The sequence below is a fragment of the Nomascus leucogenys genome, chromosome 6, assembly GCF_006542625.1.
Source record: "Nomascus leucogenys isolate Asia chromosome 6, Asia_NLE_v1, whole genome shotgun sequence".
NCBI lineage: Eukaryota > Metazoa > Chordata > Mammalia > Primates > Hylobatidae > Nomascus > Nomascus leucogenys.
In genome coordinates this window covers 68,933,884-68,956,279 of record NC_044386.1, presented here as the reverse complement: position 1 = coordinate 68,956,279, position 22,396 = coordinate 68,933,884, and the positions used below count along the sequence as shown (strand labels likewise).

General features: G+C 40.4%; 1 protein-coding gene across 3 annotated transcripts in view; it reads left to right on the top strand.

Moving 5' to 3' along the window:
• The first annotated feature begins 147 nt into the window (after window positions 1–147).
• MTMR10 (myotubularin related protein 10) overlaps window positions 148–22,396 on the top strand; it is a 54,719-nt gene continuing 32,470 nt past the window's right edge. For all 3 annotated transcript variants that reach the window (XM_030814373.1, XM_030814372.1, XM_003280309.4), the window contains exons 1-5: window positions 148–592; window positions 1,202–1,262; window positions 15,980–16,116; window positions 17,933–18,005; window positions 18,476–18,618. In XM_030814373.1, the coding sequence (XP_030670233.1) occupies window positions 533–592; window positions 1,202–1,262; window positions 15,980–16,116; window positions 17,933–18,005; window positions 18,476–18,618 (474 nt within the window). In that variant the 5' untranslated portion in view covers window positions 148–532. The remainder of the gene's footprint in view (window positions 593–1,201; window positions 1,263–15,979; window positions 16,117–17,932; window positions 18,006–18,475; window positions 18,619–22,396) is intronic.

The following is a 22,396-nucleotide window of genomic DNA, read 5'->3' as shown; positions in this document are numbered from 1 at the left end:
AACTGTCCCAGGACTGCAGCCCGGCCAGAAGATGCCCTGAGCCGCCGTCCCAGGCCGCCACCGCTGCCGCCGTGGCCCCCGCAGGCCGCCGTAGGCCCCCGCGGGCCGCCTGACCCCTGCGGGCCGCCGTAGAAGAACCCTCTGGAGGCCACGTTCTTGAGATGGCTGCCGGGCTCCACTCTCCGCGGCACCCCGGTTGAGGAGCCGCCAGCGGGCACCCGGCGCCACCGCTGCGTTCCGGCACTAGCACGGGACACGGCCCGGGAGCGGCGGGCCGCGGTCCTGCGCGCGCCGTCTCTTGGGGCGGGGCACCGGGCCCCTTCCGGGGATGGGCCCCGGCGCCCGCGTCGGCCTGGCTGTGCCCGGCCCCTCCCCACTCGGGCGGGCGCTGCGCCGTGTCCCCGCCCGTCAGTCCGCCCGGCTCGGCTGGCCGCAGAAGTGGCCTGGGCGGCCGCACTGAGAGCTTTACGCCCGGAGGCGTCGGCGCTGCAGCTGGCCCACGACGGGAACGGGGCGAAAAGGCGGCGGCACCATGTTCTCCCTCAAGCCGCCCAGACCCACCTTCAGGTCCTACCTCCTGCCGCCGCCCCAGGTAAACAACCCCTCCCCGCGAGCGCCCGACTCTCCTCTGCGCTTCCGTGGAGCCTCCAGGCCGACCCCCGGGAACTGGAGGACCCCGGGATGCTGCGCGCGTCTCCCTGCCCTCAGTAGCGCGGCTGCCTGATTCCCGGCGCGGCGAAATGCGCCTTCTTGGGAGCCCCTGCTGGCTCGGCGAAAACTTGTAAAACTCTTCTGCAGCCATTCTCTGCCCGAAGTCCTGTTGTCCGTAGTTTCGCCGAGTGTGGAGACCCAGGGGAGCCTTGGGAGCTGGGGTTTTCTTTAGTTTCCAACCCATCGACCGTCCCTCCTATGACGGCCAGCATGATTGCAGCGCTTGGGGGTCACTGGTCGAGGCGGTTACCCGTCTGTCATAAATGTGAACACCTGGAAGCGACACTGGCAGTTTAAATATTTTTTATTATCAGGCTTCCAAGTCGGTAATGAGCAGATCTTAAAAAGAGCTCAGTTAATATGTGAAAGAATTTAAATGGGGGCTATGTGTCTTTCGCATGTGTCATCACTTAGAAAACAATATTTGCCGTAGCATTTTACGGAGGGTGGGGGGATTGAGATTTTGATTTATTTTGCTAATATATTTCAGACTGACGATAAGATCAATTCGGAACCGAAGATTAAAAAACTGGAGCCAGTCCTTTTGCCAGGTAAACATTAGTTAGGATTCTAACAGATAACTTTAGCAACGTATTTTGGTTTAAGATTATTCTGCCGACTAGTATCATGTGGTTAACTTCCCTTCTCTCATTAAACTTTCTCCAGTTAAAAATCTAGTGACTGAGAGGAGAAAAAGGAACTGTCAAGAATGTCATTACCTCATTTCCTTTTTTGTCTCCTGAATTTCTTTTTGAAAAGATGTATATGTTTAATTGCTTGCGTAGTAAAAGTACTCTTTGCTGACGTGTTTGTCTGCCACTTATTGCATTAATGATTAATAGTCAAATCATTTTAATGCATTTTGATAGTATAAAAAGACGCCTTTATTATGTATGTGTCTCTGTACCAGTAACAGAGCTTAGTGAACTTTGAATTACTTGCCTGGCAATTGTTTTTTGAAGTTGTCAGCTGTATTTGCAAATTTGCTTGTTTCAGTTTAGAACCAGGCTTTTCCCAGCAGAGACACTTAATTGACATTGGGGCCAGATAATTCATAGTTGGAGGGGCAGGCTGTCCTGTGTATAGCAGCAAAGATGGCCTTCACCCACTAGATGCCAGTAGTAGTACCCTTATCCCCCACTACCTGGTTGCAACCTAGTTGCCACACCAAAATGCCACCAGTCATTGCCAATTTTTTTTTTTTGTCCCCCGCCTCTGGGGGACAAAAATCTCACAATTGAGAATCACTGCTTTAGAACAAAATTTACTATAGGTGACCTTAGGGATAGAAGTAGGGATTGGTGGTAGAAAGGAGTTTGTTTTAGAGCATACAAAATATTGGTATGGTATTTTGAATTGTATAATAATTAGGAAAAGTCAGTTGTTTAATGTGATTATTAGGGGAAGTAGCCAGATACTTAGGAAAGCCTGTTTTAAACCTGAAATCGGCCGGGCACGGTGGCTCATGCCTGTAATCCCAGCACTTTGGGAGGCCGAGGCGGGTGGATCACATGGTCAAGAGATCGAGACCATCCTGGCTAACATGGTGAAACCCCGTCTCTACTAAAAATACAAAAAAATTAGCCAGGCGTGGTGGTAGGCGCCTGTAGTCCCCGCTACTCGGGAGGCTGAGGCAGGAGAATGGTGTGAACCCGGGAGGCGGAGCTTGCAGTGAGCCGAGATCGTGCCACTGCACTCCAGCCTGGGCGGCAGAGACTCCATCTCAAAAAAAAAAAAAAAAAAAAAAAACTGAAATCAAATACTAGTTTGTGTGGCTACTATCAACATTGAAAATCTGACTCATTACTTGAAGCCAAATTTAGGAAAATAATTAGAATTTTGTAGGTTAAAATTGAACAAATGTGGAAACTTTAAAATTTTAAATATTATATAGGGATAAAATATTAAAAACACCAAACTTTGGTTCCATGTGATAGATGCTAACTCTTAAAAAGTGTTTTTTAAACTTTACTATGGGAGTCATAAATATTTTCCCTTGATTTTGTTAGTGCTTTTCACTCAACAGTGTGTACTAATTAATCATTTGTACTTTTCCTCAGAGTGAACAGTAGAATTACTAAGTAACCCTTGCTCCCTGTGTGCTCTGTTTTAGTCTTAGTCACTCTGAGCATTTAAAATGCAGGGATGAGAAACAGTACTCATCTTGAATGAGTGCCTGTGAGCTATTGAACTTTGACTTCGTTTACTCTGAACAGGCCTGGTTCTTAGGCTTTGATTCCTTCACTCTGCATACTATGATTTCACACTCAGAAACAACATGGTCTTAGCTGTAAATGTCAGTGCTTGCTTTTTAATTTTTTTTTAATTTAAAAAAAATTTTTTTTTTTTGAGACAGAGTCTCACTCTTACCCGGGCTGGAGTGCAGTGTCGCGATCTCTGCTCACTGCAACCTCTGCCTCCCAGGTTCAAGTAATTCTCCTGCCTCTGTCTCCCAAGTAGCTGTGATTACAGGAGCCCACCACCACACCTGGCTAATTTTTCGTATTTTTAGTAGAGGTGGGGTTTCTCCCTTTTGGCCAGTCTGGTCTTGAACTCCTGCCCTCAGGTGATCCGCCCGCTTAGGCCTCCCAAAGTGCTGGGATTACAGGCGTGAGCCACTGCGCCTGGCCACTTTTTTAAAATTAGCTTTTAAATTTAAGATACATGCTAAGAAAAGGTGTTACTAAGTATGCATAAACTTGAAGAACTTTCTCACTGAGGGTTATCAATTCTATAAAATTGCTAAAAGTCAGAGTTTTCTGGGGAAACTGTAAACCCAGTTTCTGACTGTGCTTTTCATGTCCCAGAAATGGCAGCTAAATCCAAATTATTTTTAGAGAAATTCTAAAAGAGCTGTAACACTAAGTCTGAACCTTTTAGTTGCCCATTAAGGAATTCTCTGACCTGTGTTAATTTTTATTGCATTGGCGGCCAAATCATAGCTGAAATCTGAACATGCATACATGACGGCTCTATCACCCAGCATTCTGTTTGTACCTGACTTGTCCTTACCCACCATTTAGCCAGTCCTGAATTAGGATGTCTTTTGCCCCCTTCCTCTCCCCTTCTGTTCTTACCCTCTCATTCTGGCCTTCCTGCACCCATCCTGTCTGTGTCCTGTCTGGCTGCCCTGTTGGGGTCTCTGTTTCTTGCCTCACCTCGCCTGTCACATCTCTCACTGCTACCATTTGCTCTTTGTTGGCCTGCAGCCTACTGCTGTACCCATGAAATCTGGAAGACAAGTGGAAAGTTACTGAAGTATTGGTGATCTAAAGACCTAGACTAGGCTAGGGTTTTTACTAAGAGGGAGTGAATAATGTAGTTCTTGCCTTTGTTACTATCAGAATCAATAGAAAACCTGGCCACATCACCTGTGGCTATATACAGGGACGCAGAAGTTATTGTTCAACATGTACACAGGGAGGGGAACATCACACACCGGGGCCTGCCGGGGGGTGGGGGTGGGGGGTGGGGGATGAGGGAAGGGAGAGCATTAGGACAAATACCTAATGCGTGCAGGGCTTAAAATTCCCGGCATTATCCCTAGATGACCAGGTTGATGGGTGCAGCAAACCAGCATGGCACGTGTATACCTATGTAACAAACCTGCACATTCTGCACATGTATCCCAGAACTTAAAAAAAAATTAAATTAAAAAAAAGTAATTGTTAGAGATATGGTATTGCATGCTTTGCTTTGGCATAATGCCTTGGGTCCAAAGGTATCCTACTTCAGTTGCCCAAAGTTTGAACTTTTAATTCAATAAGCAGATGAAAATTAGAACACAAAATCAGTTGTTTATTTGTGTGCTGTCACCATGTGCACTGTTGGAACTTAAGGCTAAATTCAAAATGATCCTCATCTTTTATTAAGTAAAGAAAACAGAAGAAAATGACTAGTAATTTAATTTAGATTGTGGTTTATGTTAGTAATTTTTAGCTTTCCTGATTCATGAAACTCTTTGAGATGGGTATTGTGCCTAATTCAACTTTGTGGTCCTGATGTCTCACAAAGTGCCAGGAATGTGGTAGACACTGAGATGTTTACTGAGGGACTGAACGAAAGGACCTCTCAGACCACCTGGCTTAAACTGTTACCTTAGCCATGCACACACACAGACTAACTTTCAGATTTAGGAGTAAAGGGAAGACTGTGTTATTTTATGCCAGACATTTCAAGAGATTTATGTCTGAGCCTGGAATTGAAATAGAGTACTCTGTCAAAGTAGTCAGCTTTTGTGTAGGCTTTATCTTCCTCATTATGTGAATTTCATTCTTTCAGTGATTATATTGTATGTGTGTAAAATCACTCCAATACTTGAAAATTGAGTTCGACTTTTAAAGTGTGTCTGTGTGTATATATGTTTGTGTTCCAGTGTATATTTGTTAAGAGCATGTAATGCCAGACTGTGTCCTGTTTAGCTGCTGGACTGGTGGGTCGGTTCAGTGAGGATGTGAGTATCTCCTAGGTGCCAGGTCTGTCCTGGATAGGGAGAATGCTGGAGGTTTCGTGTGCCTGTGTCACAGAAAGGCCTGGGGTGAGCTCTAAGCTGCCTGTTGACAAGGTAGAAGACTGTGACCTGGATCTCTGGTTCCCAGATTCCAGCCAGGGCCTGGTATCAGATTTGGATGAAGTTTTTACCAGCCCTTGGTCAAAATGAGAAAATTAAGAAAAGTGCAGCTTTCTTTAACGAAGATAAATTTATTTGATTTAAAAGATTGTCTTGGCCGGGCGCGGTGGCTCACGCCTGTAATCCCAGCACTTTGGGAGGCCGAGGCGGGCGGATCACGAGGTCAGGATTCCGAGACCATCCTGGCTAACACAGTGAAACCCCGTCTCTACTAAAAATACAAAAAATTAGCCGGGTGTGGTGGTGGGCGCCTGTAGTCCCAGCTACTCGGGAGGCTGAGGCAGGAGAATGGCGTGAACCCGGGAGGCGGAGCTTGCAGTGAGCCGAGATTGCACCACTGCACTCCAGCCTGGGCGACAGAGCGAGACTCCGTCTCAAAAAAATAAATAAATAAATAAAAATAAAAGATTGTCTTTTATTCTGAGATTATGTTCTTCTAACTTACTTGGAATAGATACTTTCTTTGTTAAATGTTGGTGATAATAGCTGTAGCTTTAAAAAAGTTTTTAACAAAATTAAAAGGTTAAAAACTCTGTATTGGTCCTTTAAATTAGTTTTGCACTATACCTGGTTTGGAATCTAAACTAGAACCTACTAGATGAGATTATTAGAATACTATAGATACAATTTTGTGAGCACTCACACAGAAAACATTAATTATTTTGTCTGCCTAGGAGTACTGCCATTTTTTTGTTTGTGTTTTGAGACAGGGTCTCGCTCTGTCACCCAGTTTGGACTGTAGTGGTGTGATCCTCACACCCGAGCCTCCCAAGTAGCTAGGACTACAGACATGCGCCACTACACCTGGCTAATTTTTGTATTTTTTGTGGAGATGGGGTCCAACTATATTGCCCAGGCTGGTTTCGAACTCCTGGGCTCAGGCAATTGGCTCACCTCGGCCTCCCAAAGTGTTGGGATTACAGCCATGAGCCACCACACCCAGCCCCCTTCCACCATCCTCTGAAAAATGCATTCTCCCTCTTTTGACAAATTATCCTTTCCTAACTAACTCCACCCAACATTGGGTTCCAGTGTGGCCAGCAAGGATAATAACCCACCCTGGACTGCAAGCATGAACACAGGTCTGCCTCTGGATATTGTTAGGTTGGTACTAAGGGAAGAGGTCCTCTTTGGTAATACTACAAGTGGCCACAGTTCCAGAAGAATCTGTTGAAAAGAGTGAAGAACCCCAAGGGAGTGTACTAATGTGTTGAAGTCCCTGGGTTTCATTGTCCTTGCAGACCAGGTGACACAAAAGCCTTGTATTCTTCTTTTTGCTAGGCTATTACCAGGCATGTTTCTGAACATACTTTGAACGAAGATCCTTAACTAATATAGCTTGCAGGTTAATCCTCATAACAGTCTTGTCAGCTAGGATACCAGTTTATCTCCATTTGACAGATGTGAAAACTATGGTTTGCAGAGGTTAAGTAACTTGCTCAGTGTCACACAGCTAGCAAGGCAGAGCCAGAGTTCTGTGTCCGGCTCCCAGGCTGTGCCACTAACTGCTAAGCAGCACAGCCCACCTGGCTGCACTGGTGACACTAAGGTACAGATTTATGCTTCGGAACTGTTGGGGAGTAGATTGGATGTCAGCCTAGAGGGAGTTCTCTAGTGAAGTAAAAAGAGCTCTCTCCTTGTCTTTGCCGTTTTCACGACAGTGACAGATTTTGACCCAGCGTGCAGAAGAACTTTCAGAGAATTTCAGCTGCCAGAAAATGGAATGTCTTGGGGGAGGTAGTGGGCTTCCTGTTGCCGGCTGTGCCGAAGCACAGTCTGGTGAAATGCCAGCAGCTTTGTATTGAGGATGTAAGTTTTGCAGTGAGTGGGGCTTAATGGCCTTTGCTCTCTTCTCACCCCAGGGCATGCTCTTTTTTAAGGGAGAAAAGATGAAATGCCAAGACTAACGATAATGAATTTGTTCTGCAGGTATTGAGTGTGTGCTTGATGCAGTTTGGCAGAAGAGTAAAATGCTGAGGAGATGGGATTCTGTTCTTAGACAGTTTCAGTTCACTGGGGAGATGCTTCAGTAGAGGAGAGAAAAGGTAGTGAGAGCTCAAAGAAAGGTCACCTAAGCCAGATTTGGGATAGGGCAGTGGTGTCAAGAAAGATCTCCGGAAACAAATGCTTGTGCTCTGAATCTTGAGTGCCCGTTGAGCCTGGGCCCCTGTGCTGACGCTGTGCGTCAGCTCAGTTCTTTCCCTGTTCCCATCTACAGTGCTCACAGCACTTTCATTCTTGAGATTAACTATTAGATAATGAATGCAGTGATTGTCAGAGTCTTTTGTAATTGGATCAGAAAAGCATACAACCATGGGCCATCTGGGAAATGAAAATAGCCATTGTTGTATAGATGTCTTGTTTATTTTTTTACATGCTTACTGGCCCGTACTGTTGTTGTTTTCTGCCTCACCATACGTCTTATTTCCTCAGTTGGATTGTGAATTCCTTAAAGGCAAAGACTTTATCTTTTAAGTATTTTATGTATTTCCATTTTGTGGGTAGGCTTCATAGATGATTGTAGACTGATTTTTGTAGTATTTTAATTTGTGAATACATTGTTTTTGAAAGACCAAAGGACTTGTAACACGCCCTCAGAACAGTGAACAATGTAACTGTACTATCTTAGCATTAGCTTTATACCTTACCCGTAGAGCCTTAGGAATGTTTGGAGCTGTCCATTCCTTAGGCTTCTGCTGCAGTACCTTAGGCCAGCAGTTTCTTACTCCTCCAAACTCCTCACTGTCGTTATCAATACCATTCATGAACCTCCATAAATAAAATCCTACTTAAGCAGGATAAAATCCAAATTCTTTAACCTCGTAATTTGCTAACACTGTACCTCACTGACTTCATTTCTCACTATTTTCCAATATTGATCTTTGCTTCAATCGTGCTGGTTCCTTGGTCTCTTCCAGATGCCTTATTCCTTATTTAGTACCTTGTTACTGTTATTACCACACATTCTCTACTATCTCAATGCTCTTCTTCCTTCAAGATTTCATTCTACAATTTTTCCTGAGATGGGCACTATACCCTTCCTCCTGCCCCATCCTGCGTGCTACTCACTGGATATGGTACTTGCTTTTTTATATTGTGTGTTAGTACCAGCATTAAAGATTTTGTGTTTATCTTCCACATAGTTTCAATTTCCTGTAATAACTTTTGAGCCACTTTAATTCCTGAATTTACCTACAGCTAGGGTGACCAGCTTGTCCCAGTTTGCTTGAGACTGTCCTGGTTTTAGTGCTAAAAGTACCACATCCCAGGGAAACCCCTCTGTCCCAGACAAACTGGGGCAGTCACCCTACTGTTAAAAGCCCAAGTTATGCTTTTGGCCTCTGCACATCCCACAGGTTAATTAGCCACGTGTGCCGTGAGAGTTTGCCTTAAACTGTGTTCCAAGCTAAAATGTATGGGAAACATTATTTCTGTACATCAAATGTGCTGAATTTCTGAATGTATAAGGTGTTAGGAAAGATAATGCAGCATGGTTTTGAGGTCCTCAGGGAGTTAAAAACTTTCCTAGCCATATCATTTGGAGGTTTATTAACTGTAATTGCATTTCCCTTCTTATTTATATTTACAGATGAAAGGGTCTGGAGAAAATAAACTTGGATTTCTTGATTTCTTCCCAGGTGGTAGTAGAAATCTTTGGCTCATCATCTTCTAATTTAGAAGGTTTTTGCTTACCACATTGACACTAATTTCCTGCTTTTTCTGTCTTCATGAGGCTTCCTTGTGGCATCCTGGGAAGTGCTTGGTGCTGTAAATCATCCCACTGTGGCTGATGGCATAGCACAGAGCTGGGAGAGATGAGTCTGGTGGGTTCTCACAAGCAGGCCAGCCAGCCGTCTCTAGCACACCACCCTTTTACTGCATAAAAAGCACACCACCCTTTTACTGCATAAAAAGCACAGGCGTATAGTCTCCCTGAAAACTTCAGATCCTCTAGAGCTTTGAAGCTTTTATTAGGAGTCTTCTCTTCAAGGTCACTTAATTTAACATGTGAACAAGAGCAGTCTCAGTACCTTCTTTTTATATATCCTATCTGGGAAGAGGCCACTTTGTGTCTTCTTTTTCTTCCCTGTGTATAAGCTAGTTTTATGGCCCACAGTATTACAGTGCATGGCAGAAGCTTATGACAGCTCCTCTTCAGCATTCCTTTTTTTTTTAAATTATGAACAAATAACTTATGTGAGCAGACAGTTGTGCTACGTGATCCAAGTATTTTAAAGACTGGTTCTGCGTGAACAATATTTAGCATTATCAAATAAAACTCATGTCACTAACTTGACACTTAATTATTGTAATAGGAAGACCCAATCGTAGCATATCCTCAGAAGTGCCCTTCTTTTCTTTCTTCTTCCCCTGTATCCCTCTGTACTTCTGTTCTTTGCTCTTTTCCAAGGGCTCATTTCCATTCTGTAAGAAAAGGCTGTGTGACGCTTAAAAGACCCTGGCCCAGAGAGTCCTTCTTTCACTTTTTTTTCTTTTTTCTTTTTTTTGGCTGTTGTTAAGGTTGTGTCTCTTGTTTATTTTCTTCTTTAGTAGTTTTATTTTGGAATGAATTTGAATTTGTAAGAGTTGTACAAAAGAGGATAGAGTTAATGTGAACTCTTCAGCTAGCTTCCGCTAATGTTAATAGCTTATGTAACCTTGGTAAATTTAGCTCAACTGAGAAACTAACAATACTATTAGCTAAACTGCAGGTTTTATTCACATTTCCCTAGTTTTTCCACAAATGTTCTTTACCTGTTTCAGGTTCACATCCAGGCTACTACATAGCATTTAGTTGTCGTGTCTCCTTATTCTCAATGTCTCAGTCTGTGACAGCTTTTTCATCTTGTCTTTCAAGACCTTGACATGCTTTTTTCTATTGAATTAGATTTTCTTTTTTTTCTTTTCTTTTTTTTTTTTTTTTTTTTTTTGAGATGGAGTCTCGTTCTGTCACTCAGACTGGAGTGCAGTGGCGTGATCTCCGCTCACTGCAACCTCCAGCTCCCGAGTTTGAGCAATTCTCCTGCTCAGCCTGTTGAGTAGCTGGGATTACAGGTGCGCACCACCAGGCCCAGCTAATTTTTTGTATTTTTAGTAGAGACAGGGTTTTACCATGTTGGCCAGGCTGGTTTCGAACTCCTGACCTCAAGTGATCCGCCTGCCTCAGCCTCCCAAAGTACTAGGATTACAGGCGTGAGAATGAGATTTTTATTTTGCCCCAAATAATATATATTAAAGCTCTTTAAACATAGAAATATACTAATACAAAAGGAAAAATTTTATAATTACTAGATTTCTGTTCTAACAAACCACCCCCTAGAAACGTCATCAAATTGACTTTTAAAAATGTAGACGTAATTTCAGACTTAGAGAAAAGTTGCAAATAATAGAAGAATCTGTGGATACCCTTTCTTCAGATTCCCCAACAAAACCTTGACACTTTGGAAGATTATTGTTCAGGTAGTGTCTTGTAGTATGCCTCTTGGTTTGGATTTGTCTGATGTTTTCTTTTGATTAAGCAGAGATTATGGATTTTGGGAAAGACCCACAGAGGTGGTATCCTTTGCCCTTGTGTCATGTGAGCAGGCACAAGACATCAACATGATTGGTTATTGGTGAGGTTAACCTTGATCACTTCAGGTTAAAGTGGTATCTGTCAGGTTTCTCCTCTAGAAAGTGACTGTTTTTCCTTTTCTGTACTGTTTGTTAGAAACAAATCACTAAGTGCAGCCCACGTTCAAGGGATTGGGAATTAAGCTCTACTTCCTGGAGAGAGGAGAATCACGAATTTATGGGCATACCTTAAAACTACCACAGTAATTAGTCAATACTTTTGTGAAGATAGCATTGTGCTTATACAAATAACCCGTTTCTCCTTAAAGTTTGGCTCTCTGAATTTAACATTCATCAATGCATGTTGCACACAGCAATCATTCAGTCTATGACATGGAGTCCATGATAGTTTCTTGATCTATCTAGTAATGTTCTAATCATGATTTTGTTTCCCTTATTCCTCCTACATTTATTAATTGGAATTCTTCTGTAAGGAAGATTTGTCTCTTCTCCGCCATTTATTTATTATTCAGTCATCTGTTTACAACAGTATGGATTCACAGATACTTTTTTTTTTTTTTCAGACAGAGTCTTGCTCTGTCGCCCAGGCTGGAGTGCGCTGGCCGCAGTCTCAGCTCACTGCAACCTCCACCTCCCGGGTTCACGCCATTCTCCTGCCTCAGCTTCCCGAATAGCTGGGACTACAGGCACCTGCCACCATGCCCGGCTAATTTTTTGTATTTTTAGTAGAGACAGGGTTTTACTGTGTTAGCCAGGATGGTCTCAATCTCCTGACCTCGTGATCCACCCGCCTTGGCCTCCCAAAGTGCTGGGATTACAGGCGTGAGCCACCGCGCCCAGCCACAGATACTTTTTAATTTACTTTCTAATCGGGCATTTTTGTTATTTCTTTTGTTGCTCAGATTGTTCCAGCTTTGGCCATTGGGAGTTATTTCATGTTGGCTCTTATATCCTTTGGAAATGCCATCCCTCCGCTTTTTTTCACCCCCACTTCTGTATTTTCTGGTATTCTGGCATTACCAGAGGCTACAGACTCATCTTCTGTTTCCCCAGCCCCAGCCTTGGAATCAGTCATTTCTCTAAAGAGCCCTGGTTCTTTTTATTGGAAAATGGTATTTTAAAAGCAAGATCTGGGTACTGAGTGTGCATGCTGTTGCTGGAGCATCACTGCTTTTAGCACTTTCAGAGGGCAGAGCTAGAAAACATACACACATGTACCAACCCAGGTGTACACACATCTGTTACTGCATCTCTATTTGTGTATTTATTAAGGCAAGCATAAGTTCATTCTGCTATCTCAAACTCTAATCTAGCCCCTCGGGGTTCATTTCCAGATTCTTGCTTTTGCTTTTTGTTGATGGAGTATGGGCAGTATAGCAGTTAAACCTGGTTTCCATATTTACTTTCTGCTGAGTGCTGTAGCTCATTGGTGAGAAAGGGATCTTTTGACTTGACTCGCATGGACACATTCTAGTAGGAAGGTTGTCTGTCCTCATCACTCCTGTGAGTGATCCTCTAGAGCTCTTTGAAATGGCTACAACATTGCAGATCAAAAATACCTGCTTCTCAGGTGCTTCACTTCTCACCTTTCAGATGGGACATGCCCAGTTGTATCTTCTAAACCTTATTTCAGACGATTTTAAGAGTTGTCACTTTAGTAACCATCTCTAACACAGAGATCAGCAAACCTTTTCTGTGAAGTGCAGTAAATGGTTTAGGCTTTGTGGACCATAAGGTATTTGTTTCAAGTACTCAGTTCTGTCTTTGTCCTGTGAAAGCAGCCATAGATGGCACATGAACGAATGAGTATGGCTATGTTTTACTAAAATTTTATTTACAAAAGCAAGGTTTTATATTTGGCCCGTGGGCCACGGTTTACCATCTGTTGGACCCACTAAGTATATTCTCTTCCCTTTTTTTTTTTTTTGAGACGGAGTCTCGCTCTGTCGCCCAGGCTGGAGTGCAGTGGCGCAATCTCAGCTCACTGCAAGCTCCGCCTCCCGGGTTCACACCATTCTCCTGCCTCAGCCTCTCCGAGTAGCTGGGACTACAGGCGCCCACCACCACACCCGGCTAATTTTTTTGTATTTTTAGTAGAGACGGGGTTTCACCGTGGTCTCGATCTTCTGACCTCGTGATCCGCCTGCCTCGGCTTCCCAAAGTGCTGGGATTATAAGCGTGAGCCACCGCGCCCGGCCTTCTCCTCCTTTTCTTTGTCTCATTCTCACTGCATTCATAGGCTTGATACGTTAACATTTGTGCATCAGTAAAAGAATCTGGCTTCTAGAGAAGAAGGGCTGTCCATGGGCATTCTACTCCTAAATACAGTTTGTTTATGGTACTAGTGTGGCCACAAGGCCCTGCCACACAAGCTCTGTCTCTTCCTTCCTGTTATTACTTCTGCTTCCCTTCTCAGGAACCTGGAATCATATGGTAGTTTGTTTGTTTAAGTGATTTTTTTTTGAGATGGAGTCTAGCTCTGTTGCCCAGTCTGGAGTGCACTGCAACCTCCACCTCCTGGGTTCAAGCAGTTCTCCTGCCTCAGCCTCCCAAGTAGCTGGGACTACAGGCACGCACCACCACGCCTGGCTAAATTTTTTTTGTTGTTTTTAATAGAGATGGGTTTCACCGTGTTGGCTTGGCTGGTCTCAAACTCCTGACTTCAGGTGATCCACCCGCCTCAGCCACAGTGTTGGGATTACAGACGTGAGCCACCACGCCCGGCCTTTAAGTGAATTTTTATTTGAGTATAACATGCATAACAAGTTTGTATGGATCGTAAGTCTTAGAACTGGATGAATTTTTGTAGCAACGTTTGAAGAGTCTGTTTTTAGATGAGTTTACTAAGGTGGCACAGTATGTGATGATTCTGTGTAAAGAAGTCACTGTTACAGGGCTGTGTCCTCTATCTGAACTGGCATGGTTAGTTTAGTTGTTTAAATTGAGAGCCTGCTTATAATTCGTATCTAAGATTTACTGGAGAGGAGAAAGGGTTGAGTATTCAGTGGCCCAGAATCTGATATGGGAATTGGTAACGTTTATGTTCAAGGAGCCAGAGAAGATTTAAATTTTATGTATTTGAATTACTCAGTGCGTCTATATATATATATTTGGTCATCTTAAATTTTTTTTTCTCATTAGAATTCAGTTAAGGCCAATATTTGAACTTTAATAAGTTTTGTACTTGCTATATCTCACTACAGTACATTTAATTGTATGTAATTATAGGGAAAGACTATTGAATTTGAAGTCAGAACACTTGGTTATAAGTGCCAAGTCTACTACTTATTTTTAAGATCTTAGGAAAGTGATTTAACTTCTTTGGGTGCAGATCCTTTATCTGTGTATTAAGGAAACCATCTGCCTTCCTCACCTTACAGGTTGTTGAAGGAATCAGACAGGACAGATGTCCTATTTATAGCTCTTTAATGCATATGTAGGCGAGCAGTGGCAGTTCTGTGACTTTTCTCTAACTTACATATCGTTTACCCAAACAGCCCTTATCTTCCAGCCCGCTTGGCTGCTTAGCCATGTTGAATTACTAGTTTCTCTTCTTATATAGAACAACTTCTGCCCAACTCATGGTGGACAGAACCATGTGTCATGAAGTAATTTTATTCATTCTCGCATTCAGCACTCTTTTCACAGGCACCTACCCTGTGCCAGACACTGTCCTAGGCACTAACATTTCAGCAGTGGATAAAATCAGTCCATCTTCTACCCTCATGGAGCATATAATCCTGAGGGTAATGTAGGCATTAATTTAAAAATATACAAATATAATTGTAGCTATGATGAGTGCTGGAAATACAGTGCTTTGATATGTGAATTTAATCTAGATAGGAAGATTTTTTTTTAAGAGGCTTTCCCTAGACAGTGGTTGGACTAAGGTAGAATGAAAGAATATTCCATGAAATGGGAAGAAGCATGGTCCCATGGGGGATTAATAGGCTGCCACTGTGGGCAGAGCAGTGACGGTGAGGAAGACTGTAGCTGGCTGGGTATGCAGGGCTCCCAGCCATGAGAGGGAGGCTTGTCTTCAAAATGGAAGTTAACTCAAGCTGTTGGCACTGTGAATTTGACATGAACAGATTTTAAGTAAATGTTAAGGGGCAGTTACTAAAACTAGCCTTGTACATTTTTAAGAACTTCGCATAAAAGTTATTATTGCAACTTAAATTTGTTATAACCTATTTGTCAAAGAGAGGATTGTTTTGAGACTATGGTTTCATTCTTCATGAATTGGTAGGAGTTTGGAGTTTGTCAGCAAACATTCTATCAGGCTAAAGGTTTTTATAATGAAAGAAACAGGCAAAGTGGATCAGTACACTCACTTTTCTACCATTGACCCTGGAGACAGATGGCTTAAAATGTTCTGCGTCTAGTTGACTTTTAGATCTTGAAATTAAGGTTTAATGATGACCAAGCTTTAAATAAATTGTAGAAAAGTATTCTTTCAAAAGCACATTATAACTTTTATATTAGTTTCTTATATTTATTTCTTTTAACCTTTCCTTTTAACTCAAACTATATTTTAAGGTTTTGTTGCCTACTAAGTTATAATCCGAGTGCAGAAGGAAACTTGATTTGGCTTTATGGAATACATTTTACATTCAGTGAAGCTGAGCTCTGTTTCTCATTCCTTACAAAAGGAATCAAAGGCATTGGTTTGAGAGATCAAGTCATGTGTTAATAAAACACAAATATTCCATCAAGTAATACTCTGAAGGAGCAGGTGTAGTTTATTTCTTCTCCAGAAAGTCTTCCAGCAGATAAATAATGAGAGGTAGTATGGCATAGGAAAAAAGTACACTCAGATCGGCCTTTCTAGTTCAACCAGCTCAGACCCCTGAGCTATTTTTGCCTCAGTTTTACGCCTTGGAGAACAATGCCTTGTCATTACTGTTCGCTTTATGACCATACAGTGCCTGGCACCTGGTGGGCAATTGGTGAATGTTTTTACTATCCTCATCCTTGTCCTCATGAAACACTCCTTCTAGGTCCCACAAAGACCGTTGGTATTTTATGACAAAGTAGCTTACAACTATTTTTCTTTTTTTAAAGGAGAAATTGTCGTAAATGAAGTCAATTTTGTGAGAAAATGCATTGCAACAGACACAAGCCAGTACGATTTGTGGGGAAAGCTGATATGCAGTAACTTCAAAATCTCCTTTATTACAGATGACCCAATGCCATTACAGGTGTGTTTTATTTGTACACTGTTTCATTGTATCAGGCTTTCAACTCTTAAGTGGTACATATTATTATATAAAACATAGGTATGGAAAAATTATAGTAAAAGTATTAGGTAATACAATGTTTGGGATAAATTATATTAAGATTTAAAATAAAGTGTAAGAAGAATGTTGGAACTTGCTAGAGGAGTATAATTAGTGAGAAGATTGTAAGTCACCTTGCTTTATTTATCCTCTGTGATCGTTCATTATATGTCCTTTTCATTAAGGAAGTTATTCCCTCTCTTGCAGATCTTTTAACCTGCTTATAAAAATGACATAAAGAGAAAAGGTTGCTTGCTAAATGATTTATAAATGCCACACATTTTACTGATTTCATAGGTTTTTTTGTTGTTGGGTTTTTGATTTGTTTGTTTTGAGCCTGGATCTCGCTCTGTCTCCCAGGCTGGAGTGCAGTGGCACGATCTCGGCTCACTGCACCCTCTTTCTGCTTCCTGGGCTCAAGCTATCCTGCCACCTCAGCCTCCTGAGTAGCTGGGACTACAGGTGCATGCCACCACTCCCGGCTAACTGTTGTATTTTTTTGTAGAGACGGGGTTTTGTTATGATGCCCGGACTGGTCTCGAACTCCTGAGCCCAAGCAATCTGCCTGCCTCCCCCTCCCAAAGTGCCGGAGTACAGGCCACTGCACCCAGCTACTTTTTTTTTTTTTTTTAACTAATTAGAGTTCTTTTCCTAAGAAGTTAAGTTCTAATTTCTAGGAAGAGTGAAGAATAGTATCGATTTAATAGTTTTTAGTAGCCCTCTTGCTATTTTATGTTCTTACTGGAAAGTAGTAGTTCCATATAATTTTGGTTTTTAGAAGTTCAGGCATTCATTTGATTAACTTAAAAACCCTGGACTTTTCTGTCAGCCATTTTGTATTTTGTTTTATAAAGTATTATACACATTTACCCCTAGATCTTTCTTTATAGTAATTGTTCTTTAATGAAATATTGGCATATGAACTGTAAACTTTTAAATTTAAGGATCTAATAGTTTAATGTAAGTATATTTCATGTAGTCATTCACTAATTTACCGTAATTATTTATTATACTGTACAAATATTTATTGTACTATATATTTGTGTGTTCATTATAGTCTTATGTAGGTATATTTAGACTAAATTTAAGGCACTTAAAGATACCCACTGTGTAGGGACAGTAGCTTATTTAGATGTAGGCTTTGGTGTTTCTCTTTGTTTTTGGCTTCATAATGATCATTGGCCCCAGACTTCACTATAAATGAGAAGCAGATACCTGGAACAGCTTAAATCCAGTACCACTATTAGAAAAAAGTAAACCAGTGCCCTACTGACAGCAGATTGATAGTGTTAACTATGTCCTTAGTTTGAACATGCAAAACCTTTTTCTAAAGATTTTTATTTCTAGTAGACTTTGTGCTTTAAAAAGATAGTTATTTTCCACTTTAAAATCTTCACTGTGAAAATCAAACATGATTTTACCCATTTAAAATCTGATGACCTAAGAGCCCCTTTTTCTTTAATATGTTGTGGCCAGCTTATCCAGATCTAGACATGCAAATGCTTGCCGGTAAGGTGATTGATTATATTCCCTATCTTAGATATTATAATAAGATTGTTGTGTACATTTTAACCTAATTTCTATCTATTAACATTGGAATGGCCCTAGCTACCTAGACAAAAGCTTTTTGTGCTTTTTAGAGATAACTATCACAGTTTATCATCACAGTTGAAGGCTTATACTACCATTGTGAGATTATTGGGAAAAGAATTAATATGAACATAATTTTTTATTCCAGAAATTCCACTACAGAAACCTTCTTCTTGGTGAACATGATGTCCCTTTAACATGTATTGAGCAAATTGTCACAGGTACGTAGTATTCTGTACATACTCTAAAAGTCAGTTCCACTCTGGAAGTATTATTTGAAAAGTCATACCTCTCAAAATACTTGGATTTGCGTTTTGTTTCTGTAAGTTTACTTTTGCCATTTTTTTGAGTCCCAGGAACATAAAGAGGGAGACGTCAATAAATTGTTTTAAAAGGAAGATATAAAATGTATAACTTTTCATAGTTTCTAAGTTTTTTGTCCTCTTTTTAATTAAAATTAATCATTAAATGTATCTAGATGGTGTTTTTATGCAAATAATCATTTAAAATATCTTCCAAAGCAAAGTTAAAACCAATCCCCAAGTTCTAGGAATTACAAGTATGAAACATTGTAGACAAGCAGAGCTCAAGTGATGGGTGACCTTCCAATTATTTTCACTAGAATTTGTACTAAAATGTGAGTTAGAAATAATTATTATGCATTTCTTCTCTATTTTTTTTTCTTTTTTAGTAAATGACCACAAGAGGAAGCAGAAAGTCCTAGGCCCCAACCAGAAACTGAAATTTAATCCAACAGAGTTAATTATTTATTGTAAAGATTTCAGAATTGTCAGATTTCGCTTTGATGAATCAGGTCCCGAAAGTGCTAAAAAGGTAATACTGTTAAGGTTTATCAAGTTCTGGGTTCTGTACTGTGTTTACTGATTTCAATTCTGTATGGCAGTTTTCATTTCTCAATTGCTCAGATGTTTTTTAGGGGAAGTTATCAGACATCTTCTTAAGTCAAAGCCAAGAATATTAATAGAACTATTTTCTTGGATTGGTTTACGGCTGTTTTAATGTGTTCTGTATAATTTTTTATCAGCTTCTCAAATATTAAAGACTCTAACATGGAAATTAGCATTTTTTTTACATAAAGATCATTACTTGTCAGTTTCTTGGTTAAAAGGTTGAAAAGTTGGTGATATACTGTAATTAAGGTTTGGTTAGGCTTTTAATTCAGTACTGCAGAACTTTACCAACAAACTCTAAGCTAGACTTATGTTAGATAAGATTTAGGTGAATATATAGTTACGGGAAAGGCTTAGTAATTATTAGTGGTTTAAAGAAATATTATGAATTGAGTGACACTCAACAGGGGCAACACAAAGCTAGTAACTTTTTAACTGCCTTATTTTTCCACAGCCTTCCAGATAATGACTTATTACCCTACTTGTAAAGTAAGAGTCAAGGGCATGTTTTCCATGTTTTGCTTTGCCAGAGGAGTGAAGCTGGTAGACCTAATATGCCCCCCGTTCCAGTCTGTGCTGCAGCAAATGCAGAGTCACAGACTTTCCAGTAGGAAGCTTGCACGTGCGTATGGGAATAGAGCAACAGTATCTTAGTAGAATAGGACGTGGCTTTCTCTCAGAATGGAGGCAGTCTTTGCACCACCAAGCAATGAGTGCCTTTGTTTTCCATGGTCAGTCAACTGACTGCAGTAAATTTTCTGTTGATATCAAAACAAGGCTGGCAAAAATATTGTAAGGCAGCTGTCTTCATATACTTTGGTGAAGAGGTGGTAGATTTGTTTTTAGATTGAGAACCAACAGTTTCTTCACAGGAAGGCAAGCAGGAGATGAATATATGAAAATACATCTGAAAACACGTGACTGTTGAGCAGAGTAGAGTGGTTGTAGGCTCCTCTATGGGTAAAAGTTTTCAAATAGTCTGTATAACCATCTCTCAGCAAGCTGCATTATTGAAAATTCAACTAGATAACTCTTAAAGCCTCTTTCACCTGTTTGATTGTGCCGTTTGTGATTTTGGCATTTTACTAATTTAAAGTGCCTATTATATAGAAGGACTTTAGAATTCATGATGTATTAGACTGTACATAAAATATTTCAGACAGGTTACTTCCTCAAGCTTATTTATATTTGTAATTTAATTGATCAAAGCATCAAAGACCTGCTTATGAAAACCTTAAGATGTGTAGCATCTCAAGATTAGGGACATCACAGAACTTGCTAGATTGAGTTAGGACAGCATATTCCTAAGGAAGAAATTGATGCAATTGACCGGATCTCTTTCGGAAAGTTAAATTCTCCCTCTTTTACTGTATTTTTCAGTTGACACTATTTTAATGAGTGGAAATAATAATAATTTGGCCTAGTTCTTGAACCATCTGTAGTACTTGTTGGTCATTTTTGATGTTGAGGCAGTGTGCTAAATTTAGCAAGTAGAAAGAAGGATAAGATGCAGTTTCTTGCCCTAGAGAACTTAAATCTAGTGAAGAAGATAAAGCATGAACAAATGAAAAGTAATGGTACAAAGTGGCAGCATGAAAGATGTTTCTACACAGATAGTTGATTTCCAGATGAACAGAGCATAATAAGTGCTGTGGAAATTCAGAATATCCCTTCTGTGTTGTGCTGCTGGTTCATGAAGAGGGCCTTACTAAACCGTCTGCACAAAACAAGCCAGTCCCTCATATGCCCTTTCGTAAGACCAAGTTTCAGACAAAAATCTTTTTCCCAGTATCCTAAAATATGAAAAGCATGTGCATCTTTGTCTTTTGTATAGCCACAGGGGTTGCAGGGCAGGGGAGGGTGCAGGAAAAGAAAATAGATGCAATGAGAATATAAATAGTTTTTTTGGGATTTACACATTTCAAACAGGGTTAAGTTGTATGTGGCTACCAAAGCTGGATGGCTTTGTGAGTTAAAAATAAAAATTATGGCATACTCTTTTATTTCAAGTGAAAAGTTTTCATTTAACATTCGGTAGCAGTTAGGAAATTATGGCTCATTTTTACCTCCTGGAAGCTTTGAATACTGTTTTCTCTGGAAAATGCTTTGCTATTTTATCAGTTGCTTTAAAATGACAAAATGCATGTTTGGAGTTCTCTGGTGGGTAAACCATTGATTCATTTTGAAATACCTAAGACATTTATGTTTTTGTTTTGAAAAATGAAATTCAAAAATACTAAATTGGTTCACATTTTGTTAAATGTTCTGAACCCTTCTGGTTGTCTTGTTGATGTTGTTTCAATTGTATTATGACAAAATTAGATTGCTTTGGGCACTTGTACTCATTAATATTCATCCTCATTATCCTCGAGCTGTCACAGGAAAATAGTGATATTTGGGAAAGGTCTGTATAAAGAAAGGAATTTGATGGTGCAGAATTGGACATCTAACCTCATAGCAACTTAGAGCCACCATTTTCTTTTGCAGAACCTTTGCTCAAAACTGAAGGGCAAAATAATAAAGGTTGTTTTTAATGATTTATCTATATATCTGTCTGTGTAGATAAAGATAAATGTATAGATACACATGCATGACAAGTGAAATACATGCTTTTTGTCTCCACTTTGTTCTCTGATTAGTTGGTTGTGAACCACTTCTTCAGGAATACTTTTAGAAGTGAATTCCATTCATCTGATTAAAGAACAAGTTGGCCTTTTTATGAACTGTCGTTTTTGACTTGAATCTGGTACTGTTTTTTGGTGGCTTTCAGGCCACAGAAATAAACCACTTTTGTTTGCAAATGAGATAAAACTTAATGAGGTTTGAGTGTTTCCTGGATTTGAGCTTCTTCAGTACTGCACCCCAGATGATCTTAGAAAAGAAACCATCCACTGTGGGTACTTCTGGCTTCTGTCCAGAGAAGATTATCAGCTTTGGTCCAAAAATTGATTTAAAAGTAGTTTACTACTTTTTTCTCCAATAAAATATTTGCCATAATTTAATGTCTTTAATACCAGCATTTTCTTCATTTCCTACGATAGCCAGGACAAATGAAGTATTTCACATCTTTCAAAAACTCTTAGGATGAAAGGTAGGAATTTGGACTTAGGTTTTTAAAATAGTGTGTATGTAAAAGTGCAAAGAATGGGGCCCTGGCTTTCTCTTCTCAGAGTGTTCCACAGTAACAACATGAAGACAATCCAGGTACACAAGTTTGTATGTGCCTTAGTCTGTGTGTCCAAAGAGGCCCCTTACTTAGGTCATGTGAAATAAGTTATACATTGAAATTCACTACTGAAAAACAATGTATTTAGTTCGAGTTCTGCCACCCCAAAAAAGTCAACCAGTAATTCAACTGACTTACAGTTTTACAATATTTTTATAGACTTCTTTCAATGTAGATGCTTTTGGACATACTCATTTGTTTCCTAACCTAATGTGATATTGTGCTATTTTTAAGGGACTTTTAAAAAATACGCTGTGTTGGGTTTTGCCTTGAAAATAGGCTTTATTTCTTTTTTGCCTCATGGCCACAAAAAAAAGATGTCCATGATCAGTGATCTGTGAATTTCTTTTCTGTAAACAGAAAGAGCATGTGACTGCTTTCTAATTGTTTTAGAGAATGTGATAGACGTTAGTATTATTATTACTGGCTTGGAGCATTTTCCTTAATATGTTGGTAACTACTTTTGTCAGTATTA